This window comes from Plectropomus leopardus, chromosome 17 (genome assembly GCF_008729295.1).
Source record: "Plectropomus leopardus isolate mb chromosome 17, YSFRI_Pleo_2.0, whole genome shotgun sequence".
NCBI lineage: Eukaryota > Metazoa > Chordata > Actinopteri > Perciformes > Serranidae > Plectropomus > Plectropomus leopardus.
In genome coordinates, this window is record NC_056479.1 from 14,530,428 (window position 1) to 14,552,106 (window position 21,679).

General features: G+C 41.7%; 1 protein-coding gene across 1 annotated transcript; it reads right to left on the minus strand.

The window, feature by feature from the left end:
- Positions 1-12,006: 12,006 nt before the first annotated feature.
- On the minus strand, positions 12,007-20,548 carry metrnla (meteorin like, glial cell differentiation regulator a). The gene is made up of 4 exons (XM_042505775.1): positions 20,192-20,548; positions 17,642-18,030; positions 13,079-13,138; positions 12,007-12,951 (listed from the first exon to the last, which is right to left on the minus strand). The coding sequence occupies exons 1-4, from the start codon at positions 20,290-20,292 to the stop codon at positions 12,638-12,640; spliced, it is 864 nt and encodes a 287-aa protein (XP_042361709.1). The 5' UTR covers positions 20,293-20,548; the 3' UTR covers positions 12,007-12,637.
- Positions 20,549-21,679: the final 1,131 nt, after the last annotated feature.

Sequence of the window (21,679 nt, forward strand, 5' to 3'; positions counted from 1 at the left end):
ATAACTCCGTCCAACGGTGCAGACATGATGGTGATGAAGTAGAGGGACATACTCTGGCCTCAAATTTGTCATTGTCTCAGGACTGATAGTATACATCAGTGGGAAGAGACTGTCTTCCTCCAGGGGGCAGCATCTGTCCTTTTGAACGAGAACCTTATTTTTCAACCTGACTGGGACATTCGCCTGAGTTCTTACTACCATCAACTCATTTTTTAAAAATCCATTTATGAAAGGAAAGTGTTTTTCTAAGCAGTTTACATTAAGCTGCTTTTCAATGTGAAAAAATCTGATAAATTGACACCAGACATTTTTAAAACAAACAGGTAAATTTGTAGGTGTTTACTTTTCTTCTTTAAGAAAAATTAGCCTGAGAGGTCATATCTTATATAAGCAGCACGTATTACACAGATGGATAAAGGAAATAAGTTAAATAATATTGTTCCGTCATTTTTTTTCATACATGCAAAAAGCTAAAATAACCCATCTCTATTCACAAAATACTGAAGAAAAACAATATAAAAGAACTCAATAAATGTTGCACATGTGTGTGTGACTTTCATTCCACCCACTGTGGTTTCTCATGTTTTACTTATTGAAATCTTGGATGAAACTGGTACACCAGTATTGTACTTCCACAAAGTTTGGCAATTTTCTAGAATCAGCTTTAAAAAATAAATAGCGGTCAAAATCATAGCAGCAGATATCCTGGTTCAAGCTCCAAAAAACATTGAATCTTACAGTTTCCATAATGCAAATTGACAGTGTGTTTCATGAGACGCTCCTCGCCTGCTGATTGCTCATGTCTTTCAAACTGCACATCCCTGGTTTTACAAAAAACAAATTGCAGCCTCTAAGCCTAAACCTAGATGACTGTGATGGGATCATGAGGGTTATTTCTTCAGCCAAGGCAAAGGTCATCCAGAGGAGACATAATACAACTGTCTCCACAATCACAGCAGCAGGAGTGGTGGCGTATAAAATATTTCTCTCAGCAGTCTCACATTTTTTAGATGCAAAATCTAACTGTCAGCACATGGTGAGGCTCCTCATCGCAACTTTCTATCTGATTTCTCCACTCAGGCATGCTATGCATTCCACAGTAGAGCAGTGATAATCCCCCCAAAATCTACACATTATGTCATGCCAGCAAGCGCCTGTCTCTTCAGTCTGCAACTGGGTAAGCCTGACGTGACTGTGGTGCAACATGAGCACAGAGCTCCACAACAGCTTCCTCTAAGCACGATACTCTAGATTAAGATGTTAAAAAACTGCAAGTGGGCTGAAACTGGCTGCAAGGTGAAGGGAAGCGATAAAAAGTCTTTATGTTAAAGTGATTTCTCATATTTGTGGTCTAATTTATCAAAAAATGACTTTTTTTTATTCTCTTCATATCCTGTTAAGTCTTTATTCACATACATTCCTATAGCAAAACTGTAATTTGCCTTCAGTTTTTCTTTAGCACTTTGCAGTTGTGGATTACAAACTCAAGGCTAATTAATCAGGCTGACCTTTGACCTTTAGGAGTGCAGGCAGGTTTCTAGCAACATTACAGGGTCCTGAACTCTGATTAAGGGTCACTGACTGTCACCTGTGCCGAGCTATACGTGAAACAGCTTCATGCATGCAGGCAACCACACGTGTTGTGTGACAATAGAAATGGATGTGTTTGTGTGACACAATGAATCTTACACAGATAAACATCATGTCAGACACCCGACGTTTAACCTGCATTTAACCCTCCAGAGAATGTGTGTGTGTGTGTGTGTGTGTGTGTGTGTGTGTGTGTGTGTGTGTGTGTGTGTGTGTGTGTGTGTGTGTGTGTGTGTGTGACCCCCTACAGCTATACTTTCCCTGGGCTCAGCCATTCTTTTCCCAGCTGACCATTCAGCTGTTGCCAACACTTGTCCACTTGATAACTGTTGCCGTAACTCAGAACTCAGCACGCTAGTTTACAGCCGATAATGATTTTATCAAACTCCTGTGTGATTTAAACCCAGGATCAATAATTCAACAGAATATCTTATTCTGATGATTGTACAGTGAGACATTAAAAGTTGTTTTTTTTTAAACCAAACCAAAAAATTGGAGGAGTTATAATTCAGATTGATCTTTGTTCAACACTGGGTCGCGTGCTGAGCTGCGCTGTGTGTGACAGACCCTAAATTCCTCTGATGTATCCTGAATTAGGCGATGCTGTTGTTGGGTTGAGTTTCGATTTAGAATGTGCTCGCAATGTTAAAGAAGCACGCTCAATTGATGATTTATTGATCTTGATGTTTTGTTTTTTTTTGGTAAGAAAAAGCCACAAAATGATTGATTCTTAAACAGGAGTTCAGATTTATTCCTCATTATACTGTATGTAGTTGAATTCATTTCAAACTGTAAATAATAAGAGTTGATTTAATAAAATGCTCCTGGTATGATACACAGTCTTCACTGGTACAAAAGTATGGATTTTGTTGGAATCTCCCATAATTATGAGTCAGTTTTGCCCATAAAGAAAGTTTATAATCTGTGTTGTATGCTTGCAGTGTCTCAAGTAACAGTACAACATCTGTAATTTTTTAAATATTTAAATTTGGTCATAGTGGTTGCTGGCTCGTGTCTTTAAACTGTGTTATTTGTGAAACCACTGACAACAAAAACAGAAATAATCTAAAAGCTAAACAGCAGAACGATTTATTTATTTCTTGGTTTGCCGAGTCCTCCTCCCTCAGGAATCGATCCATCATTCTCCGTCCCAAAGGCTAACAACTCACATCCGCTCCTGTGTGAAAATCTAAGTGTTCCCTTCCTACCTATCCATCACACAAGCTATTATGCTCCTCATTTAGACATCCATCAAACGTCACATGTTCCATTACACAATCCATCACGCTCTGCACTTGTCTCGCCATTGGCTGATGATCTTTGTCATCCCACAATGCCCAAAGATGTGTGTTTCCTTTAGAGGCTAGAGGGCACGCCCCCGCCTCCTCCAGATTCTAATGACTGAATTTAGACAGGAACTTTTTTTTACTCTTCTCATCCAAAGGCCATAACCCAGGCCAGAGGTCAGAGGGGGTTGGCCTGGTTGCCAGGGAAGAGTCCACCAACAGGGCAAAGCCACTGGTGCTCATTGGACTGTGCAAACAGCAGATCTGCTAAGTCTGATAGGCCTGAGAGCAGAGGAGCCGGAGCAAATCACATTATCACAAACTGACAAGAAGCAAGCGTTGATGAGTGAGAGGTTGTATAGAGCGCGCAACAAGACGCTCATTCAAAGCCAAGATTAAGTCAAGAGAGCTCTGGTGATGAAACTAGCTTTTGTTATTGTGATCAGTGAACATTTCTGTGATGGTCCGTCCACAACGCACTGAATCACTTAGGGTTGGGTCATGCTGGGAAATCAGTTTGTACAATGTGTTTACAAAAGTGTTTATAGCTGCCAGACTCGAAGGTGGAGTGAAGAGCTAGTTGTCTTTTAGGGCTCAACGTTACATACTGAGACAGAGATGGGTAAAGCCTTCTGTCAGTACTCTGTGTTCATTTCGTCCATCTTTGCGCACCTTTTCTGAAATCTTATGGATACTGATGAAACGAAGCAGTACCACTGGAGATCATGGAGGCAGTGTAGCGTACTCCAGGAGATAGGACCGTAATGATGCTGCAACTAATTTGTAATATATAATATATTGTGAAAAAGTTAAAAGGATTCTCCCTCCACATGTTGCAATGTATTTAATTTCCTCACTGCCGTCTACAACACTGCCTCTGATTAAAGGTACAATGTTACGACCTCCTCTACCATTACCTAATTTGTTTTTGTGTCAAATTTTAACTCTAGTGCCATTTCTTATATGTATCTATGCCAACACAGAGGATACATTCAAGTATGAGGGCAGTGATGCTGATTTGACATGGATGTATCTATTTTGGTATGTAGTGACGCCTCATATACAGAGGATGTATCCTCGCCGCAGCAGCCGTGGGTTCGATTCCGGCCTCGACCCTTTGCTGCATGCCCCCCCCCCCCCCCTTTAACGCTTAAGTGTCCTGTCCATTAAAGGCAATAAAAGCCGAAAATCATAATCTTTAAAACAATAAATAAAAATCCATGTCTTTACTACCACAGTTCAAGGTCAGGCCTTTATGCCAAAATCCAAAATTAATGTGTTTGTAAAAAGAAAATATCAGTTTCATTGGGATCCTTACATCTCAGAGCTTCATCTCTTTGCAACAGACCAATAACCATGACATGGTGACATCATGAGAAAGTTGTCCCCCCGTTGACAAGGCCGACTGTTGCCATGGGGCTCCTGGAAATGGCACTGCGGATCCCAGTAAATGAAGGCTGTTGGGGGCGGGGACGTGAAGGCAAGTAAATAAAAGTGCCATTTGCAGTGTGTTTGCTTGACGTCCACAGAGCCAAATTCTGCTCTGCTCAGTTATTGGGCTGCTGAGCATCGGGGGGCTCCCAGTGGCTCTGTGCAGCAGGACCCCCCACTCCGGAGGACATTGGCGTGTTTACTGAACGAACAGGGCACCCCGACGTGGCCTCTGGGAGCCATGTGAGCCGACAGCAGCCGCGCACATTCATCCATTAAGAAAAGAGGACGATGAGGGGACAAAAGGAAGAAGGAGACAGTCTTGTAGGAGCAGACTGCAGCAGCAAATCACCATTCACAACCAGAAATAATTATTTATAATACAGACATCAGCCAAGAAAGAGGAATTTGCATGATAAAGCTCAGCAGAGTGGAGCTTTCTATTACATGCATGGGGAGTAGTTTCATCAGCAGACTTTGGCTGTTGCTACTGTATGTTCCTGACTGGATGTGATCCCAAGTTTTCTGCCAAAGCAACCCTGATCTCCAAACCATCTGATGAAGACAGTGCCTGGTCTGCTTCATGCACACTACCCATTTACTCAGCCAGAGCACACAATTCCCAGATCCCCTTTGATACCTGATATTTAGACATGCAAGTCCATGCTGTGACCCCGCAATCACTTTTTGCGAGAGACACCCAACACCCGCGTCTTTAATCCTGCCATACCATTGCAGTGCAAGAGGCAGGGCGACAGAGGCGGCTGCAAGGCATTTCATGAGTGGGAAACTCATGACCCACTGGGGATTAATGAGCATTCTGTGAGGGGCCTTATTGGCTTGTTGACCCTCGCTCTCTGATGTGCTCATCACTATCTGGGAATCGCATACATGAGATTGTGACAATACTTTTACATTTATTGTTCAATCAAAATAAAAAATGCCTATATGGCATCTGTCAGTTGGTGTTCCACTTTTATTTAAAGGAGTTCAAAAGAGGAAGTACAAACAATGTCAAAATTCATGTGTTATTCCTGTGGTGCAAAATTATTTGTCAACATTAACAACTTTCTTTCAAGTCCAAAAACTAAAGGGCTAAAACACAAATTTGTGATGTTGCGCAGTATAAAGTCTGGAGCTGCTCCACAGACAATGAATTGGGAAAGATGTTGTAGATGACACTCGGAGCACCCAGGGGACGGCCAGCCTGTTCTCATTCTGAAGTTGTCAAATACCACCGCTTTGCCAGTGATTTCAGCGTAAGATACCAAAGCCAAAAGCCACATTTCATGGGCGTTGTCACTTTGTAACACAGCCGGATGGATCCTGTCACAGCCTTATGATATGCTGCCGGTCGGCTGGAGGGCTCCTGACATGGCAATAACATACATGAACAGGCGGTGTCAGTTGTTAACATGGCTGTACGGAACCTGTCGCAGCTGTACGATACACCTCTGGACGGCATCAGGTTGAAATGATGCCAGTGACAAAGCGATATAAGGAGCTAGAAGGCCTCTATATGGCAGGCATTCAAGAGGGGCAGACATAATCAAACTCCAGACTTTCACCTGGGAGCCTGGTGTTTGCTTCCCGTATGAATGTAGAGCTGAGCCATGACGTTTTTTCTAAACCTTACCATGCACTTTTCTTGCCTAAACCTAACCACTGTGACTTTTTTTACCTAATCCTAACCACATATTTGCCTGTTAATGTTAACAAATAGCTCAAAGTATCACTGTCCTACTCCTACACAGAGCTGCTAACATGACTTTAAAGCCAATTTTGCATAGCGGCCAAACCGTGAAATTACATGTCCATCATGTGATGCCATGAGGCCCAGACAGACTTCTGCCCATAGGCTTAGATTGTGAAAGAGGTGTCTAAGTGGATAATTTCTTGATTTAGCATCCAAACCTCTGAAAAAATGATTTGTTTCACTATCAGGATTTGATCCACTTGTTCCAATAACATTGCGAAAGTCAAGAAGAGTCCCATAATTAAATAATTTTATCCCTTTTTAAGAAGTGTCCAGTGTGCTTACTTTATAAGCGTATGGACTGGGTTTATGCACCGCTGAGCAGCTTTTACAGGAACTAAAAAGGCCCCACATCCAATGCAGTGTCCAGTATTTTGTAACTGGACTTATTTAACTGGTGAAAATGAAATTAATCAGAAATTACTGTAAGATTTTAGGACAGAGACTCCCGAGTAGTGTGATTTGACAAACAAACAGTTAGAGGGAAGCCTGCAGTCCTAAACTGAAGTGGGTTGTTGTTAAATAAAATACGTATCACCATAAGAAAAAGAATAATATTGCACATGATTATTTGGTGGAAAAGGTCAGATTTTAAACCTGAAATGTGAGCATGTCAGGGCTGCGACACAGAAGTGTCAGATCGGAGGTGTTGGGACTGCAGCTGCAGGGTGAGCTGCGGCTGAGTGTGGGTGGCAGCTATCTTACTGCTGAGGCGGTGTGTTTATGTGTGCTGGGGTTAGGGCCACGCGCACACTGCAGGCATACACCCTAACACACACACACACACACAGACACACACAGAAAAACCACAGAGACTCTATTGATTCCAGCTAATCAAGGCAGCAGCGCTGGGGGAAGCTGTGCACGCGTGTGTGTGAAGTCAACACATTCCCCACATTCCAGCACTTCCCAAAGACGCATAAAATATTAGCCACTGACTGCACTGAGCTCGCAGGCCTCTTCGCACTGCTGCGGACCTCCTGCTCTTTCACTACCCGTCTTTCTGCTCAGTCACTGTTGCTGTAGTTTTCAAACATACTTTTTTTTTCTTTCTCTTTTTTAATTCCAGCCACGGGATGACCATGAAGTGACTTCTGGCTGAATCACTCTGACAAAGGCTTCACATATTTATGTCTGGTCCTTTGAAACTGGCAAATTATTCCAATGAAATCTGACCTTGCCTGTAAAGTTGCAGTCGACTGCATGTGCATATATATCAGATTAGTCACATTAATTGAACTACACTCAGTGAAACTAAATCCTTCAGAAAGAAAATTTGATGGTGTGATTCATATATGGAAAACAAATATAATTTAATTCAGAGAGTGTTAATAAACACTTTTTGAATTAAATTAATTTTTTTTTTTTTGTTATCCTGCTTTTCCTGCAATTCAAAGACGGGTCCATTATGTCCAGTTAACAGTTGGTATTGTTTCACCTTGTGACTCTTTAATTGTGTGTGTGTGTGTGTATGTGTCATCATGGCAAAATGCGGTCCTCCTGGTGACACCTATTGTAGGAGCAGTGGCATATGTTAGTAATGTTGGTGTAAGCTATTATGACAGGCCCTTGAGCTCCTTAGGTAGGAAGCACACAAGCACACACACACGCACAGACTTGGATATGACACACACAGTCAGGCTCATAAACTACCGGTCACGTGTTTGGGATTTTACATTCGAAATGTTACCGAGGTTAGTGTATTTGCAAAATAAACAGGTCGAAGATAAAATTATAAGACCCGTGGACAGTGCTTTGACATTCAAAGTTCTGAAACATGGCAACAACAGGGATGATAACAATTAATCGACAATCGATTAGTCGGTTGTATGTGAAATCTAATCGATAAATTGATAGGCTATGCAATACTTTCAGAGTATATGCAATATTTTGCTGTGGGCTTTGAGGGAAAAATGCATTTGGTATAGTTTGAAAAAGGCAAAATTTAGGTTTTTTTTCTTTTTTCAAATAATGATTAATCGATCGTTCATTTTTCCAATGATCAATTGAGGAAGCAAGCACCCCAGAGCAGAGGAACTGTCCATTTCACTCTGGTGCTAAAATGACCGTGGACTTTTTGGGCATGCAAGTACAACTACAAAAAACTACTAAAAACTGGCCAGCCACAGCTGTACGCCATCAGTTTACCCACAAACATACATACACACAATGAAACAGTTGCTCGGTGGCAACCTGACTCCAAAATAATAACCTTTCACACAGGGGCCCGGCAGCCCAAATCCCCTTGAAAGGGCACTTGTACTCACCAATTTGAATGGTTCTGACCCTGTCTCTGACTAGTAACGCCTGCAATGCAAAATATGTAAATATAACATTTAGGGAAGCAGGATAATATTGGCACATCATCTGTATCAGCCGATACACTGACATCTGTCAATATCACAAACCAACATTTTTTTAAATAACTGACAAAGTGAACATGTACAAAACATCAGCCTTAGTTAAACTATTTGTCTTACACTGAGCACTTAATAAATATAAAATTCATTGAATTTTTGGATTTTACGTTTTTATTTTATTTAATGTCGCCGTCTGCTGGTGCACCATCGCGATAAGGGTATGCATAATATGATGTTAATGCCACTAAAGAAGAGACTTAATGATCACTAAAAGTAGGCGGGGGATAAAAGTGGATATATGGTTTTTGGTCAAATGCATTGTTATACATCAGCACATCAGATGGCAAAACATCCTCGTGCATCCCTAGTAACGGTTGTCTATTGCCCATAGACTGTATGCTAATGCCAGGTGTAGCTAGCATCGACTTGGCTACTAATTTGCTTATCATAATAATTTATAGGCTGCTATATACCTGCTAGAGACATTAATTTACTAGTAGCACATAACTTAGCCTACATAATATATTGCCTTGTCTTACAATTTACAAATAATTTTTAGACCAACGTTATCTGCTCGCTCCTCACATTCACCTACCTGCGGCATGTTTGTTGACACGCACTGACGGCAACGGCGAAGGGCTCGTCCGTGGGGTGGCGACTGTTTGTAAAATAATAATAATAACAATAATGATAACAATATTTTTTTAAAATCTAACATAGGCAGTTTTTCTTGCTTTCCTGTCTTGCCTTGCAACCGCTTCTGTGTCTGAACGCTCGCTCGACTCGGCTAGGTGTCCGCAGTTTGACAGTGTTGACAGGTTTTGCGTATCAACTACAGGAAGTCGTTTTGTCTTGTCACGTGATCATATAGAGATTTAGGATTGGACATCAGCGTACAGACAATACCCTGAAATCATCACTTTATCTATAAAAGATGTAATTGCAATCTAAATTCCATTATTTCAATAGTTTATTTATGAGGGGTTTGCATGCTTGAGTGTATATATACTAAATGTTTCCCATATGCTCTAGTGAACTTCTATTGTTTATATAAAGTTACGTAAATATTATTATTTATTTATTTATTTATTTATTATCTGAAGAGGTAGTACTTTTGGCTATTTTGCCAAATGGGAACATCTGCTGACAATAACACACTTTCAGTTATTATTATTACATTAGCACTCAAATCTTTTTTGTCCCTGCATTTTGCTGATGGCTGAATGAGCGTTTTTATTTGAGAAACCCTGAAATGAATGCACGAGTCAACTTTTAAACACAGAAAGAAAGTGCTGTATCAATGACAATAGCTTGAAAACAGCGAAAAATGTACATCACAGTTTCCTACAGTTCAAGGAAATGTTATAAAATGTTACCATTTGAGAAGCTGGATCAAATGTTTTCCATTTTTGTTTAAAAAATGAATTAATGTGGTTGCGATGCAGGTATTGATTATGTTGCAGGGGTCACCTGAAGACTTGGTGTATCTGTTAGGAGCAGCTGTTGGTGGCAACATGGTACAAGAGCAAGCCTGGCTGTCCAGAGCGGAAGGAGAGAGGGAGGTCTGACAACCAGGACAGCTGGACCAGCAAAGAACTCACCAGCCAAGTAATGCCCACTGGCCCTCCTCTTCTTCCTCCTCCTCCTCCTCCGAGGCTCCTGGTCTTAAAGCCAGAGCAAAAAGGTTCACAGTAAGGCATCGTTACCATGGAAACTCTGTTTGCATTTCCCAGTGAGCAATTCAGTGACCACTGGCTTTCAGCTGGAATTCTGACATTCAACTCAATGCGCAGTGCTGTCTGGAAAACCAATTGTCTATGTAGGGCAAATTAGTAAAAGACACTCTAGGTGCATTTCCGATTTAAGTGAAAAGGCAGACAGAAAGAGCCTTGGCCATGAGCTTGATGTCATCTCAGGCCTATGTCACAGGTTGCATCCAGTGGTGTGGCACCAGTAACCTCCGTGTTTGATTTGAGGAGATGAAAATGAAAGGCCTTCATTTAAACAGGAAGCCTGAGAAGGACTGTACATGCCAATCAAAATTTGGAGTGCGGTTGGAGAGTGCCGTTTTCTGCTGCGTGCCCAGTCACAGGGCTGTATTCAGGTCTGTCTTCAGTCGTCTCTCTCATACCAGGCTGCTGTGCTGGAACAAAGAGGCCTTTCACGTTGACCTTGACACACGGCCACCCCCATCACCACAGGAACCAACGCAGAGGAATCCACTCCAACTCTCTGATATCAATCTCTCTGTACCCTGGCAGACGGTCCCAGCGCAAGGCTGAGGTGAACCCGGAGAGGAGGCTAATGCACATGTGGGTGCGTTTTTATTCCAGTGGAGAATATAGAAAAAAAGAACCTGTTAGCACCACTGAGAATATTATTTCTGATCTGAAATTACCCACAATGTCCATCTACGGCCAAATATAAAATACCAAGTTAGGCTTTACAGTGTTGGTGTGTCAAAATAAATCAGATTTAATACGATTAATGCTGCAACCAACTATTTTTTCTGACAATTATTTTCTGAATTTGTTTGGAGTAGATTGTTGAAAAAAAAATGTAAAGCACCCATCAGTTTCCCACAGCCCAAGGACAGTCCAGAACTCCAAAATATTTAATTTACAATGTCATAGAACAGAAAAAGTAGTTATACGCCTAAATCAATAGCTGATAAATTTTCTGTTTATCAACAAATCAGCTTATCCCCAGCCAACATTTTTATGTGGGGCCCATGTAAGTAGTAAATGGGCTGAAAAATGGCCTCTATGAGGCATTGTCAATGGGTTCCATAATGACCCCATGTCAATTGCCTACATGAGTGGGTTTATCCAAGTGGGCCCAGTGTGGGTTATTGTAGGGGTGCCTGGGTAACAAGTGTGTTTGGGCCAAAAATGGGTATCACATCTGGGGCCCTTGAGTAAACTCACCCATTTGGGCAACTGGCATAGGGCCAACAATCTGCCAGTTATTTTCTAAATTATTCAATTGTTTGCAATAAAATGTCAAAAAACTGTTAAATGCACCCATCAGTTTCCCATAGTCCAAGGAGATGTTTTCAAATGTGTTTCTGTCCAACTAACAGTTCAAAATGCCAAAATATTTAGTTTACAATGACATAAAACAGAAAAAAAAAGTTGTTTCAGGCTTAATTAATAACCAAGTAGTTTTCTTTTTATCAACTGAGCAACATCTATAATCCCTTGCTATTAGGACTGCGACTAACAATTGTTTTAATTGTAAATAAATCTGCCAATGATTTTCTCAATTAGTTGTTTGGTCTATAAAATGTCAGAAAATGTTTTTTTTAAAAAATTCAAACCGTGTTTTACGTACTCAAACATCTTATCACAACCTAAAGATATTCAGTTTGTCATAAAAAGGTAAAATTTGACTCTTATCATCTGTAAAAGAATCACTCAAACCAAATAGTGGATTATCAAATCAGTTTACGATTCCTTTCATAGTCGAAATCTAATCGATAAATCACTGCAGCTCTACTTTCTCTTATACATACTGCATCACAAGTCAAAATCCCGCAAAATGGTCTGCTAAAGTTAAAAATCTGGGGACTGGAGATTTTGCTAATAATTTTTTTAACGTGTAAACACCACAGACATTAACGCTCATCCAGAGAAATAAAAGCTTTTATTCTCAATGGCAAAAAACATTTAGCTTTTTTTTGTTTTTTGGTTCGTTTTTCCTTTACAATTGTTCGGCCTGAAAAAACGTGTGAATTCAGGCATTAAAATTGCGAATCATTTTTTAATCAAAATAAAAATAAAAGGCTTTCACTTTATACATTTCTGTCATAAGAAATAACTTCAAAACTGTACATCAAACTTTTTTTTTTTTTACAAAAGCAGGCAGAGCTTCAAAATATACAATGTTCATTCACATTTTATACAAATAAAAACCAAATGGGGGTTTTGCTACATTTTAAACCTGGGAGTTCCTTGTCTGCGAGAAAGGCAGTCCGGACACATTCCACGTTGCATCATGTTCGACTTTGAGAGCCAAGTCGATCCAGCATGCTGCTTGGCAACATTCAGGAGCTCCAGTCTTTGTCTCCAAAGAGTCACAAGACAGCAGGAGAGGACAGAGGCTCGGGGCCAGTCTGTCAGCCTCTGTCTCTCTTTTGCATGAACTCTTGGTTCAGTGCTCCTCCCCACCCAATGAGGACTTGTCATATTTCCAAGCGTGGGCAGGTAACGCACTCAGTCAGTGTCCACCTGACAGGGGTTTGTCCCCTGCTGCTGCGCTTCATGATACAGCCGCAGGAAGTCTTTGTAGCGTGGGGCGCAACCCATCCAGGCCTCCCCAAACCTCACTGTCCCACTGAAGAGGAACTCGCCCTCCCCAGACTTCACCCCACACTGCAGGGGCATCTTAATGTGACCAGTCCACCTCCGTACTCTCACACCCCCAGATACAAAGACCTGGATCTTCTGTCTGTAGAGGTGGCTGATCTCCACACTGACAGACGAGTGCTCCTCCTCCTGCTCCACTTTCTCAATACTGCCTCGCGCCACTGAAAACACCAAACAGGAAGGCAAGATTTAGATGCTGGTAATGGCTGTATTTCATGCTACACATAATGGTGTTTTCATTGGACATTTCTGCACACCATACAGCAGCAGGAAGGCTGTGATTCTTACCAAAGTCGTTGGTGCAGACTGCTAGAAGCATCTCAGTGTCGCTGCAGGGCTGACAGGGTGCTGAATGGAAATAAAGAGAGAAGGCGGATGAGTTTGGTAGAGCAACAGAAACAGGAAAAGTCTGCTATTTCTTTGGCACCTACACTCTTGCAGCATGATAAAAATCTCCAACGGGTCCACAAATTTCCCAGTTAAGTACCACTTACACAAACACACAACTGTGGTTGGGCCAGGAGTGTGTTCCTCAAACACACACACACGTACAGTTAGGGTCACGGTCATTTCTTTCCCCACAGATTATTATTTATTTACAAAGACAGCAGATCTGGGTTCAGCTGTCGTGAGCTTCTTGTTTGAACACCAAACAGAGCAGAGCATGCTGCTAATGGTAAAGAAAAAGGAAAAAAAGTTGATCAAAGTTGTCGAGTTTTTAATGCTCGAGGGGGCTGTTTGCTTCACAGCCCCGAGAGGAACCCCTTGACACTCCATGACAAACAGGGACCAGATGAAAAGGATAAGGAGAGCGCAGGCACGAGGAAAGGCTGCATCTCTGACCCGAGATCTGTTAGCACTTCAGCAGGCCTACTGAGACTGAAACTGTGAGCAGTCTCAACTATAACATCAAGAAGAGTCAGGGCTCCTACAGCTAAAGGCAAGTTAAGACTTTATATGCTTTTTAAATGCCATTTTGAATGAAATTCAATTTAAAAATAACCACAACTGAAAAAAACATGACCCGATGTTAATTACTTAGGTTTAAAGGCAATTTGGCACAAATGTTTACTGTAAAATGTTTTTTGTTTTGTGGTGCAGACAAGGGTATCTAGGAAATACCTGATGTTTACTGACCATTTTTGAGGCTATTTTGTGTGTTTCTCATTCTGCATGTGGGATTTTTATTATTGTATGGAGTTTGAAAAACATTTATACAAAGTGCCTCATGATTATGCCTTGTACTGGTTAGAGCTAGGCCACAAAATCTTGGTTTAATAGCCATTTTTCATTGAATTTGCACTTCCCTGCGCAGTTTTGCAATGCAGGCAATTTTGTTTTACTTCAGCAATTTGTCAGAGGAGTTTTGAGTCACAGGGCGGATACTTGATCAGTTGATCTGATCAGATTGATAGATGAGAGGACAAGCAGCTTGTGAGTGAAAGCAAACTTTTAGACTCAGCACAAAGACTGGTTAAGTTTCACTTTCACAGCACCTGATGTTTTGCAAGCAAGAGGTTTTTTTTTTAGATAGATGTAGATTTAACATACTATGTCAGAAACAAATCTTCTGATATCTCACCATGACCACCAAGACATTTGATAGATTGATTAATGAATTCATGCCTTTTAAGAGTTTTTAAGGATCCTCAGGAACTCCTGTTTGTTTGTTGTTGTTTTTAACAAAGGACTTAAGAAAGGAGGCAGATTAGAAAACAAAGCCATCCCACTTTACCATATCTTTTCTTGACCCATAAAAGCAGGCCTTATGAGGGCATGCTCTCATAAGTGGAGGGCAAATTATTGGGTCTAAAAAAAGTGAAATAACCAGAATTTTTAAAGCCTGCCCCAGGCTACATTTCACCTCTGACTGATGGCTGCAGACCAGCAACTCAGCTGGCCCGCCTTCAGAGTGTTTTATAGCAGGAGAAAGGGCCCTAAATGAGAGCAGTCAAGTCAATGATTAGTTGACTCAGGTGGTCCTGTGGCTGGCCTGACCAAAACGCCTTTATTAGCCTTAGATCTGCTGTGGTTTTCCTTTGCGGCAGAGGGGCACACGGGGGCAGGTGGGGAGAGGGAAGGGTGTCGAGTCAGCAAAGGGCTGAGGGTGGGGCAGCAGTGGGTGTCCATCCATTAAATTACAGAAAGAATGATTAAAATGCTTAAATCAGGTGGGTTTTGTGCATTGGAAACCACCCTAGATTACACAGACTGGTCATAAATCTGAAACTTAATCTGGTTTCAGAAATGGAGAATAAGATGCAGACCATTACCCCGAATTCAGTCCAAAAACAGAGATGTGTGCCCCCAGTCATCTGTAGGAGCTTAATTTTAGCTGGCTTGTCTGAAGTTGAGAGTATGGGGGTGAGGGGTGAGCATGTCTTAGGTCAGCGTGTGTAGCAACACGAGGCGCTGCCGCATTACCAGAGGGATCAGAGGTCAAACAGCCACAAACTCGGACGGCTTAAGAACAGCTGGAGAGCCGGGGGACTTCAGAGCGGCCGACCTCGCCCAGAGCAGAGTGCAAAGGCCCTTTGAAGTGAGCCTGCGTGCTGCCATCACATCAGACAGAGCAGCCCAGAGCCGAGGCCTAAACCCAGGCGTGTTTTTTCTTTCCTCCAAAGCAGAGCCGAGCGGGGCTCACATGTCAGACATGAAACAGAACCACAGGAATGGGCTAAGAGCCGAGTCAGCATCTCTCTCTGGCACGTGCACATGCAGCGCCACTCTGATCAGAACCACTTCACAGGAGAAAAGAGGGATGAGGGATGGGACGCGTGGTTAAAGGAGGGGTGGAGGGGCACGATATGGTGTCCCTGCAACATCTGGGCCCAGATGCATTCCACTGTAATGGAGCACAACTCACTAATACTGCTCGGCACAGACGAAAACCACTTCAAACAGCCAGGAAGAGAGAGGGGGAAGATATATGAAGGGGAGAGGAATGAAGAAGGAAAATACTAGAATGATAAATAGACAAGAAAGAAATTAAGTAGGTAGGAAATAGAGAGAAAAAGGAGTAATTTAAGTGAGCTGAAAGGGAGGCTGAGGGAGTGACAGCAAGAAAAGGAGGAGTGCGGGGAAAAATAAGCCTATATGCTCCGTAAAGTTCCTCCCAACATCTGGTTGGAGATACATTCCAGCTTGACGGTGAGCAACTCAATCCCAGCACAGTGGGTCAGAGAGGAGAGGAAAGAAGGGAAGAGACAGGGAAAAAAAAAGAAGATGAGAGGACACGAAGCAGCAATCAATCCACCAGTCTGGGCTTCAAATGACACGAGACCACTGTCTTTGTGAATCATCCCAGTGCTATCTCAGGCCACATCACACGACCAGATTATACTGCAGAGCCGAGCGCAGCACACGAATGTGGCCAAAACAACTCCACGCTCTCTGCATTTAACCCTCTCCGCTGTGCCAGATAATGACGCAGGATGTGGATATGTGAGCACAGAGAGCCGTAAAAACAGATGTGGGCTCGATACCGCTCATATTTTGCTTCAGGCGGAGAAAAAAAACACAGTTGCTAGCACAGTTGCGCAGCTTGAAACTGTGCAGGTTTGGCAGGTACGCGGCGTGAAAATAGACGGCTGTTTTTCAATGGAGGCCCCCTGTTTGGCTGCGCCTCTCCACACACACACACACACACACACACACACACAAAAAAAACAATTATAGCTTAGGGCCAAGTCAAATCAAGCGTGAATGCTTGTGAAACGAGCTGAACACTTCATCCTAAAAAAGCTCCATAAAGACTTAAAGGCTCGGGATTTTGACGTCTTGATACTCACAGCGAGAGTTTGATTTTGACAAGAAATTTATTCCCCCCAAAACCAAAATGTACAGACAATGCTACCAGAAAAATAGACTTTGGCTTCAGTATCAGCAGAGTGCTGGAGCAAATGTTGAGTTTCCAACTATTAGAGTCCAACTTAATAAAAGTTTCCACCAGTAGATGGCTGCATTTAGTGCACAGCACACACCACAGCGACAAAGCACAAAGGAAGCCAGGCCTAGAGGGAATCAATAAGAAGTGAGTCTGCAGACCTTTATAATTAGGGCTGGGCAATATGTCAATAGTGTATCAGTATCACTAGATATCGGCTTAGATTTTGGTTATCCTAAGTGTTGCCTTTTCCTGGTTATCTCCGAATTACAGTAAAGTGTTTACATTTTCTAAACTAACCAGACTGTTCATGCTGTTTTATTATTCTCTTTTACCCACTTTTTATCCAGATTACTGATGATTATTTTTCAAAAACCATACATTTTAGGAAAGCATTAACCCACACATCAGTCCCAATATAAAATTGGTCGGGGTGAGAATCAACAGAGGCCCCATGATATAATATGATCATAATATTTAAGTCACGATGCAAAACTACTGTGATTTTGAACATTTTGCAATATGCTGGGTATTGCCATAACATAATGACATCCCAAAAGAAAAAAGTTCTTAACAGTCTGATTTATCTAATAAGATAAAGTTTTCAGTCTGTTCATCCCACTTCAGAGATTTTTATTGCTGTAGATTGTATCTAGTGTACTGTAAAAGCTACTGATTTTATTATTCTAAACAGCTAACAAAAGTTTTATTTGTAAATGTAATATTAATAACTTTTATAATAAAAAAAAGATACTTGCCATTTTTGTGTATCAATACGATATTGGCACACAAAAATATTGCAATTCTGCTGTATCAATTCCTTCCTAACCCCGAGTATTCTGTAAAAATTATATGATTTTCTCTAAATCGCCCCTTTTAAAGGAAACTTCAGACGAAATTAATTTATCTTCAAGTTTACCATTAATACTGTGCTGTAAAAGTGTCATAATAGAGCTGTATCTTACCACCCACTGAGTGTGCCTCTGGTCCCAGCCTGTCGCTGACCAGCTCATACTGGAACGCCGTGATCCGTCTGCTGATGTCCATGTGCGGGACAGCCTCGATGAAGAGCGCCCCCTCCTGGATACTGAAGCAATGCACCTTGCTTTGAGCTTGGTCCTGTTCACGCAGCAGTAACCGCAGCTTGCCATTACGGTCCAGGTAGATGTTGGTGCCACTGGAGTCTGCGTAGGGTTTGATGCAGACGGAGAGCCGTGCGGCGGCGGGGGAGACCGTGTTGGGTCGGAGGTTGACGATGATGGCCCCCGTGGGATACAGCCACTCCAGGAAGCCTTGGGAGCAACGTAGGTACACCTGCTCCACGTCCCTGGCGTGGCCTTCATGTGTCAGACCGCTGGAAGAAAATAAAGAAAAGTATAAGCAAGTACTCAAGACTCAAAGTGGCAGGCAGTGGTAGGAATTTCTGAAAGTGTGTACAGCTACAAAAAAAGAAACAAGAATTTATCTTTGTGGAGTTGTGTTTCAATGTTGTTTTTCTTTAATTCAGCATAAAGGGATTATTCGGCGCTCTGAAAATGATTTTCTGGTCGTTTATAGCCTGAGTTAACTGACCAGGGTGAAGACCTCTGGCAGACTGTAAGGACATTAGACCACATTCCTCGTGAAGCATTAATGGCCGTCTGTGCGCAAGACTGGCTGCATGACCAGTCACGAGCCGGAGCAGCCAAAATGACCTCAGCTCCAACACACACTCTCACCCATACCGCATTGTTCCTCCCAGAGCTTTGGCAAAATGCACGACTGGCAGGCTGCCTTTGGGAAGAGTTTGGAGGCAGAAATGGATGAATGGAGGGACACAGGGGCTTCTGGGCAGACAACGGCAGCAACAGTAGCTGGGCCTGCTGCATGCAAGTGCAAATGCAGGTCACGCACTGAACCTCCCCTTGCTTTCAAGCCACCAAAGAGACTGGAAGAGACTTGTCCGGGCAGCACTTCGGACTCTGGCGCCAGCATGACCAAATGACTCCCTCCAGAACTTAATGCCTGGTCAGGGTTTGAAAACTTCAGTCTGTCAGTCATTCTGTGGCAAAGCCAGAGGCAGGAAGCCATCAGCAGTCCACCAGCATGCACATGCCAAGCTAGCGGTTTGACTCTGGGGGAGAAACGCCCAGTTTCCTGAAAATGAGATGCTGAAATTCAAATTTGCAATAGATCTTAAGTAACCCATGGCACATGCTGAGCATATGCAGCTGAAGCTCCATAACCAGGCTCTCCTCAGTACGCCTCTAATTAAGTCCTTTCTAACTTCATCACTTCTGCATGCAATTAAAGGAGATTAGTCAAGAGTCGCACTAATGAACAACAGATTATTGGTTAAGGGCTCAAAGTGCTGAATATCGCCTACCCCTCCTGACTAGAGGATGAAAAACAAAACCACACTATTTGAGGCACAGCCTCTCAAGTGCAAAACAGATTTCAGCAGATGTTTGATGGGAGGTGAAATTTTCCAGTATATGCTGCCTGAGGTTTTTCAATCTATATAAACAAAATACTTAAAGGCTCTTTGGAGATCTGAACATGTAATCCTCTAAATATTTCAGTCTGTTGCAGTTTGGAATGTTAACTCTTAAACAAAAGCATGAACTAATGTTAAATTACTTACATCAGAATAATATTTTAACCCCTTGAGACCTGTACAGTGGTTACAGGTTACAAGAGTTACAAGAAAGCTACCTGAAATTTAACAACAGAGAGAGAGAGAGAGAGAGAGAGAGAGAGAGAGAGAGAGAGAGAGAGAGAGAGAGAGAGGGGTAAAAACAAGAAAGAAAAATGATATAAAAAAAGAGTAAAATAAATTTAAAAAGTAAATAATTAATCAATGATGAAATCAAAATATCAATGATAAAATAATAATAAATAAAATAAAATAAAATAATTAATTATAATAATACAAAATCTAAAAGTATAGTTTTTGGACACTTTCCCATATTTTTAAATAATTAATAACGTAAAAGAATTTCTCCCTTTTTTAAAGTTATACACAAGTAATTTTCTTGTCACATTTTCCTTATTTCTTGTAAAGAAATCAGACCAATTTGTTCATGATTAAATGCATGTGAAAGGCGTCTGAATGCTGCATTTGACACTTAACGTCGTCCCAGATTTCAAAGGGTTAATATGTCATTATGCACTATTGTTATACTCCCAAGTAAGTCATGATAGTGATCTCAAAAGAGAGTAATAACGCTGTCGATTAGTCATTCATAAATTCAGCACCACCCAGACCAAAACTCAAGTGTCTTACATACTTTACATGTCCTTTTACATCCCCAAATTATTTCCTCTATAAGCCGAGGGCAGCCATTCGTTCTGTATTTGTAGTTTGTCTTAATTTATGGCTATTTTTCGTTAAAGTCTGCTGCATTATTTCACATAGCCGCGGTTTAAGCCCGAGTTTCGGTTTCTTGAACTTCAGGTCGCTGCAGCTCACTTTAAACTCTTTTTATAATCACGTATTTAACTTAAATTTTAATAAACAGGTTCGTAAACCTCACCTGCCCTTCCAGCTGCACTGGTCGCTTGAATATTGGCAAAAAGAAATCCGACAGAGAAGGAGAAGAGGCAGCAGCAAGGAGGCCAGCATCGGGGTGAGCATGTTTATCTCGCGGCTCACTTCGCCTCCTCTCGAGTGAAACTATGAAGAAGTCCTCCGCCGTGTTTCCAGCGACATTTCGTTTCCATGTGCCCCCGGTCCGCTCCGTGCTGCTCCGTGCTGCTCCCCGGGAATTGTCCTCTGACTCTCGAGAAGCTCAGTTCGGTGACGGCGCCAATTCAGACTGGCTCTGTGGCATCCAGCACCGACAGCCCTCCGGGAAAACTGAGGAGTGAGTTCAGCTCCGACTCCGCTCCTGCAGCCCTGATTGCTCTCCACGTCACACCCCATCCACAGCAGTTTATCACGGGTGGTGCCTTCAGGTGCTCAGCCCAGGCTCCGACATCCGAGCTTCTCAGTATGAAAACGTGCGTGTGTAGCATTAGAGTTTGTTTATTGTGCAGAAAATTGGTTAAAGTTGTAGACCAAGATCACTTTTGTACTCTGTAATGCATTGTTGAAAGAAAAAAGTTGTTTTTTTTTTATCGTTTTAATGATTTTATACAGAAAACATACGTGACAAACAATACAGCTGCATGAGTTCAAATGCTAAAAGAAAGTTTAACAGATTATTCATTGCCTATACAAAAACGACTGGTTGTCATGGTTGCTTGTCTGGTTTTTGTATTGTCTTTGCGGCCTGATTATGACAGTTATGTAGGCAATATACGAACTGTGTCAACTATGTATTATTTATTGTCTTTTATTCTACTTGTTAACCCACAAGAATAGCCTATTTGTTTTGTGATCATATTATCACAGGAAAACAAATTCAAGTAATTTCATTAGAAAATTCCAATTTTACAGCTACTCAGTCGAAGACTTTCCTTCATCAGGAGAATGGATATTGACACATTTTACTTGGCTGATACTTGTGGGCCTACATGTAAAAAAATCAGTATCCATACAAGATACTTGTTTCATCCAAGTATTTTACTCAATCCTAATGGAGAAGTTATGGAAAAGTTTGAAAATTCATCGGTAAAATGTGTTGGAACCCTTGTGTGTTATTGTCAGTAACCCTGATAACCACCACAGATTTATGTAGTGTTGATTCAGTTATTTGTTATGTTTGAATGATGCATGAGAAACATGGATCAAGACATGCCACAGATGCTGTCGAAAGTTAATTTACCATCTTGGAGCATATTGGTTCGTTTATTTATGTTCAGAGGATTTCTAAGCTGGAGAGAAGAAACGACTGAAATTGGAAATCATGGTTTGGGGCTCTGGTTGAACAGCCCCACAAACATCGGCAAATATTGGCCACATCAAGGCATAAATGAATGAAAGTCCTAAGTATTGGTCAAGTAAACACAACTTTCCATATTGTTTTTAAGTGAAATAATGGTGACTCTAGAATAACATCTGAATAATGTCACAGTGGCTC

Coding starts and splice junctions, on each gene's coding strand:
- metrnla (XM_042505775.1), bottom strand. CDS start 20,292: ATGCTCACCCCGATGCTGGCCTCCTTGCTGCTGCCTCTTCTCCTTCTC. Junction 13,139..17,641: donor AGAGGCACACTCAGTGGGTG/GTAAGATACAGC, acceptor ATTTCCATTCAG/CACCCTGTCAGCCCTGCAGC. Junction 12,952..13,078: donor AGTCTGCACCAACGACTTTG/GTAAGAATCACA, acceptor TGGTGTTTTCAG/TGGCGCGAGGCAGTATTGAG.